This window comes from Leguminivora glycinivorella, chromosome 27 (genome assembly GCF_023078275.1).
Source record: "Leguminivora glycinivorella isolate SPB_JAAS2020 chromosome 27, LegGlyc_1.1, whole genome shotgun sequence".
Lineage (NCBI taxonomy): Eukaryota > Metazoa > Arthropoda > Insecta > Lepidoptera > Tortricidae > Leguminivora > Leguminivora glycinivorella.
This window is the reverse complement of record NC_062997.1, coordinates 3733169-3739168: the sequence shown is the minus strand read 5'-3', so window position 1 is coordinate 3739168 and position 6000 is coordinate 3733169. Positions and strand designations below refer to the sequence as shown.

The following is a 6000-nucleotide window of genomic DNA, read 5'->3' as shown; positions in this document are numbered from 1 at the left end:
TTTGTCCGCGATTATTTCGATTACACAATATTACTAGTTTTTAAAGAAATGCTTGATATTGTAGAATTGTTACACAGCGACTACAGCGTTGTTTGTAAGCTCGTTCAATCAGGAGTCTTAGACAGGTGGGACGTTTTTCCGTGCAGACTCACAAATGTTTAAATATCAAATCCGTACCTATCAGATAGAGTAAGCGTTTCTTAGACACACATATAGTCTGGCAAAATAGAGTAAAAGTGGCAACATGTCTCGTTTTCTCCCACAAATTGATTTGAAAGGGATGATGGTGTTGCCACCTTTTAAAATGTTACTGTTTTTTTTGCCACACTACATTTATAGAATTTTTGGTTTTACTTATTTTTATAGGCTAATATGTAAAAATATTCTTCATGACTGATATGTGATAATCAATTGGAGTAAATGAATTATTTCTTGATATTATTCCGTAAGTCAGTTGTAAGAAAAGTGCCTTTAGATATGACATAACAAGAAATAGTTCATATAAGGTACTTAAAGCGGGCAAATCTTGACTAGGGGGCAAATGTAACTGGTCCATTTTTTCAATGTTTGCATTATTAAATAGTGTCCACCGCTTACATATGGTAGGCGTGTTCAGTGGGTACATGTAGAATTCAATATCATAGTGTAATAATGGATTAGTTACAATTGCCTCCCAGTCGAGATTTGCCCCTTTGTACCTTACTCTATTCAAGTAGGTATGTTATTAATAAATTTTTACTTTTGCAATTTGCTTCTTATTTATTCAGTGAGTCTTCAAAAGATAATTATAGTAGTTCATAATCAGTGATCGGAACTATGGCAGCAAAACTTTAACAGAACTTGCTAAGTGGACATAAAAATAGGAATATCCTTGTAGTAATGTATTAGAAATCTTGGATTCAGGTATAGAATCAAATTTAACACTGATCTGAAAATAATAATCTTGGTTTTATTTTAAACTAGCTTTTGCCCGCGGCTTCGCTCGCGTTAGAAAGAGATAAAAAGTAGCCTGTGTCACTCTCCATCCCTTCAACTATCTCCACTTAAAAAATCACGTCAATTCGTCCCTCCGTTTTGCCGTGAAAGACTGACAAACAGACACACACACTTTCCCATTTATAATATTAGTTCTTTCTTTTAATACTGTTCATAATCAAACCGAGAATGAGACTAACTCATGTTAGTGCAACATAACCCTTTTGGGCAAAAACGGGTCTTTTTAACCGACTTCAAAAAGGAGGAGGTTCTCAATTCGACTGAATGTTTTATTTTTATTTTTTTTTGTATGTATGTTACTCGATATCTCCGAGAAGCGTGGACCGATTTTCAAAATTTTTTTTTGATCGAACGGGTATAACCCCGAGATGGTCCCATTGGCACCAAGTCGGGGTCTGATGATGGGATCTTGGAGAAATCGAGGGAACTCTTCAAATGTTATAGGCACATGTAATGTTTTTAGTGTATTTTTCAAAGGTACACCAGTATTTACGCCTGATGGTAATAATTTTATGTGGCTGAGCTGATGATGGAAGGTCAACTCCTCAATGGTTAGGAGTTAAAGGATAATTCTTTCACTATTGTATTCGGACTGATACATATAATATCACTAGGAACCACTAAAAATCAACAAATAAATTAACTTTTTAACAAAAAATAAAACCGCCTTCAAAAAAAGCCTGTTACAAAACACGGAGAAACTAAAAAGCTAAAAATAATAAACCTTCGAATTCAGATTTCTTATCGGATTGCAATAATCTAAACATCCAAATTATAAACAAATCAATTATTTTTGGAGTCGGGGCCAGCCTGCGTATGGTTGGGTGGGGCAAACAGGAAATAGCAAGGCGACGAACAGGTCTGGTACCGACTACAAAAATAATTGATTTGTTTATAATTTGGATGTTTAGATTATTGCAATCCGATAAGAAATCTGAATTCGAAGGTTTATTATTTTTAGCTTTTTAGTTTCTCCGTGTTTTGTAACAGGCTTTTTTTGAAGGCGGTTTTATTTTTTGTTAATTGTCCCAACGTTGCAGTTGCTTGTGAATTTTAAGGAAGGGTACCTTGAAGTCCCTTTGCATACATATCAGATAAGAGGAGGTAATTATTTGTATTTGGATAACCCTAAATAGCCAAAATAATGGGAAATCACGATTTATTGAGGGTCACTTGCACCACCGAAAAATGGAGGGTTAAACCATTTTATATGGAATTTGACAGTTGACAGCCCACTAACCCTGAGTTAAGTGGTTGATACAAGTGACCGTAACAGAATAACTTTCAACCTCAGGTTTTATAGGAAGTGTTATTTCTGTATCAAATAGCTCTATATTGAAATTAAATTCTTTGACAACAGAAATGGTGAGATTATCTGGAAATAATTCTTCTTATTCTACATTACGAATAAATTGCAGTTGATCTGTATCTCTTACACACATAAAATCAAGTGTGGCTTGAACTTGCACAAGATTTGTACCCAGTAGTTTTGTACTTAGGCACTACTCACTAGGCGAGATGTCCTAATCCTGATGAGCATAATTTAGAGCATAGCTTCTCATTGTGAGACAAAATATGATAAGTTGTTTATAATGAATAATCTAGATATTATTTATAATTAATTTACGGGATTCAAAACTTTGTTTTGGCAACTATCGTATATGTCTCCTTTAACTTTGAAAGATATATCTCTGGACCTTACTCAATAGTGGCGCCAACTGGTGAGCAAAAAAACGATATGAATGGGGACCATTGGATGGCCAGCAGACTCAGGGTATTGCACTCATAAAATGGTTAGTTCCTGCAAAGAGGGCGTCTGGTGGAGGGATGCAACAATCATGGTGCAAGACCCCTTGCTGTGGAGACACTGCATACATCGTCGGAGTCCTCAGCAATGAGGGACCGAGGAAGAAATAAGTTGCTATAGTAAATTGATAGTCCATAGTTGTGGAAATAGAGAATTTATTTTAAGAGCTTACAAACATGGTGACTTATTGCTAGACTACTCTAAGGTTTGTTCTGGTCCTTCAGCTTCTCCAGTTGTTGTCTGTAAAAAGAAAAATTATATCTATTTAGTCATCCTTACACACTGATATAGTTTTAGAAATATAGTAAGTAAGTTTTTTTACGAAAATCTCATTTTTGGCACAAGCTTTTATCATCGACTGTACCTTTCTTTCAGTCATCTACTGGTCTCCAAGACGTTTCTAAAACCCCTTACTCGATGGGGATATGACGTTTCAGACAAGTTCCTATGGCCACCTTTCTGCTCCATCATCAGATTAGCTCCATGGTACCATAACATTGCATTGTCACGTGATTTACATATGTGTGCAAAATTTCAGCTAAAGCGGAAACCGGGAAGTGGGTCAAATTTAGCTTTACGTTTTTGACCCAAACTAACATACTAACAAGGCAAGTTGAATAAAAGCTTGTAATAAAAACCATGAAAATGCCAGGGACTGTTTTGATCTTTATTAATACATTCACTACCAGACAAAAAATCAGAGACTGATTATAAATTAGAAAGCCTACTTGCACGGTGAGAACCCGCCCAGCGGGTTTACCGGTATCTGAACATAGTTTACAAATGCTCACCAGGCAGGTTCATTGTTGTAGGCTTGTGTAGTACTTGCACTAATAGTACAAAAGACACAATACCCTGCGCTGTACTAGACCGAACTACTCTCAAATGATTCTGCTCTCTAGTACATTTAGTACACTCACACACGCGCAATAGAGTGGGAGCGAAAGGCGTGAAGAGCCGAGGAGGGACAATGACAGCGAAGCAATCCTGAGTCGGACCGAGAGCGCGCGAAAACGGTTGATCAGCTCTCGGCTAGTACAAGCGAGCATTACTGTACGCCATATGCACAATAAAATTTGTCTCTCGCTGTCTCGGTGTACTACTGTACTAAATGTCCTAAAAGAATGAACCAGTACTCTTCGGACGTACTAGTTTGGAGCGATCTTTTTCCGAGCAGGCACAACTCTACTTTGTTGTGAGTGTTTTTCACATCAATGTGTGAATTTGACAATTGGCATGACACAACAAAGGTATAAAACCCCTCATCTCCCTTCCTTCCTTAGTAAGCAGTAGCCTATTTTGCATTCTAAGCGAAGTTGGTATGAACAAAACTAACCTCAATTGCTGGTTAAAATCGTCTTGCACGATGTCATCCTCCCAGTTATCTTCCCAAACCGATACGTCTTCATCGTCGGCGTCTTCGGTTCCCCAATCTACAAAGAAATAAACAAATAATTAACAATAATCTTTCAAAAACAACAACTTTAGATGCGACATAAAAAATACAAGAATTCTTACTTTCCGCAGGGAATTCTTCAAATTCATCGTCTTCCTCAAGTAATCCAAGATCTACTTTCTGCTTGTCTGCCATTTTATTTCAGTAATTTGCGTACTAAAGATTTAAATTTAGTTATTCGTCGTCGGATACAGCCAAACAACGCAAGCACAATTTTGACAATTGACAGATCGCAAGTCACTCAGTCGTGTTGCCAGCTTTCAAATGAATAAGGCCGGCAACAGACAGTCTGAAAAATTCATAATCTTAAAAAGATTTGTATGCAAACTGACAGTTCAAACTGACACTGACAGATCTGTCAGTGTCAGTTTGCATACAAATCTTTTCTAAGATTATGAATTTTTAAGACTGTCTGTTGCCGGCCTAATCCCGTCAACTCATTGCCGTTCCATTTCACGTAAAGTCTGGCCGAGTCAAATGTCATTGATTCGTCTTTAATATAATTTACTATGAATCTGCGTCCATTAGCGACGCGACGAATCTCATTCAAATCAAATGTACGAGGACTCGATTGGACGCGGCTCGCGCCGCCTTAGTGGACGCCACATCCATGATAGTTCAGGGAGGGATAGCAAAGTAACAACTTGGTAACAGCCTCGATGAACCAGACGGTAACTCTAGTAAGTATTACAATATTCATTTATATGTATTTAGACGATTGAGTACCGCAATTTTTATGTCCCATTGAAACCCAAAATAAAACATAAATTCTTCATCAGGCATATATTTTCAAAATACAGTCGCAGGAGAATAATATACCTGAGATCACGCACGATCACAAGTAGAAACTTAATTCTAATTATATATCACAATGTATCACATAGCAATAATGTAATCAGACTACAAAATGGATAAAACTATACAATACAAAAATAATTAGGTACCTTCGCAATATCGCAGTTAAACCTAAATTAAGCGAAACAGATGAATTCGAATCAAGTAGTCGATAATTTGAAATTGTCATATGTTATATAGGTTCATTAACGCATACATAAATAATAGGTACTAATGTCACAATGGAACAATTTGCTTTCCAATATTTCAAAAGCATTTTTTTTGTTATATATATTTTATTAAAAAAAATACAGCGATAAAACAGGACAATTGGCTTAAGAGTCAAATATATAATACAAATCACTTATAAAATACAAAAATATATTTTTTCCAATACTTAACCGTTCCTTTTCACGGTCCCCTGAATCCAATCAATTCGCGCAATCTGGGGAAACCAGCTTTTTCTGGCAACACCGACAAAAGGCCAAGGAAATCTTGTGCCGAAAAAAAATCCAATAAAATTACAAAAAATATGTTTAACTGCACTCAAACAGCAAATAATGGTGCAGGGTCTTAGGTATTTCGAACTTAGGAGCTAATTCGACGAGCAAATTGCCCAAGTGCCTTCGGAAGAAGATTCTAGTTTGAGCGAGCAAGGAAATAGGGGTTTTCGCGCGTTCGATTAATTTTTGTTTTTGGACGGCGTTGAGAATGCTGTTTCTCTTTATCATGCAGAGGTCGAAGGCTTCAGCGGCTTCTAGAAGTTGGTAGAAGATGTGCTCGTATTCTTCTGCGGTGACGTTCTGGAGGTGGTTCAGAATGCCATCCGGGTCACGGAACTGAGTTTTCATAATTACCTGAAATACAAAATAGGTATTCTTAATTGAATTTTGAAGGCAAATCATTT

At 36.7% G+C, this 6000-nt stretch overlaps 2 protein-coding genes across 4 annotated transcripts in view; both read right to left on the bottom strand.

Moving 5' to 3' along the window:
- Nucleotides 1-2941: 2941 nt before the first annotated feature.
- LOC125240332 (26S proteasome complex subunit SEM1) lies at nt 2942-4483 on the bottom strand. The gene is made up of 3 exons (XM_048148223.1): nt 4322-4483; nt 4140-4236; nt 2942-3043 (listed from the first exon to the last, which is right to left on the bottom strand). The coding sequence occupies exons 1-3, from the start codon at nt 4392-4394 to the stop codon at nt 3004-3006; spliced, it is 210 nt and encodes a 69-aa protein (XP_048004180.1). The 5' UTR covers nt 4395-4483; the 3' UTR covers nt 2942-3003.
- Nucleotides 4484-5027: 544 nt separating this feature from the next.
- Nucleotides 5028-6000, bottom strand: part of LOC125240323 (ankyrin-3-like) — a 37541-nt gene continuing 36568 nt past the window's right edge. For all 3 annotated transcript variants that reach the window (XM_048148207.1, XM_048148208.1, XM_048148210.1), the window contains one exon: nt 5028-5950. In XM_048148207.1, coding sequence (XP_048004164.1) covers nt 5630-5950 — 321 coding nt within the window. In that variant the 3' untranslated portion in view covers nt 5028-5629. The remainder of the gene's footprint in view (nt 5951-6000) is intronic.

Bases quoted from the DNA above. Each gene is read 5' to 3' on its own strand.
- LOC125240332 (XM_048148223.1), bottom strand. From the start codon at position 4,394: ATGGCAGACAAGCAGAAAGTAGATCTTGGATTACTTGAGGAAGACGAT. The intron at 4,237-4,321 runs GTAAGAATTCTT...ATTTCTTTGTAG, and splicing joins TGAAGAATTCCCTGCGGAAA to ATTGGGGAACCGAAGACGCC. The intron at 3,044-4,139 runs GTTAGTTTTGTT...TTCTTTTTACAG, and splicing joins GATTTTAACCAGCAATTGAG to ACAACAACTGGAGAAGCTGA.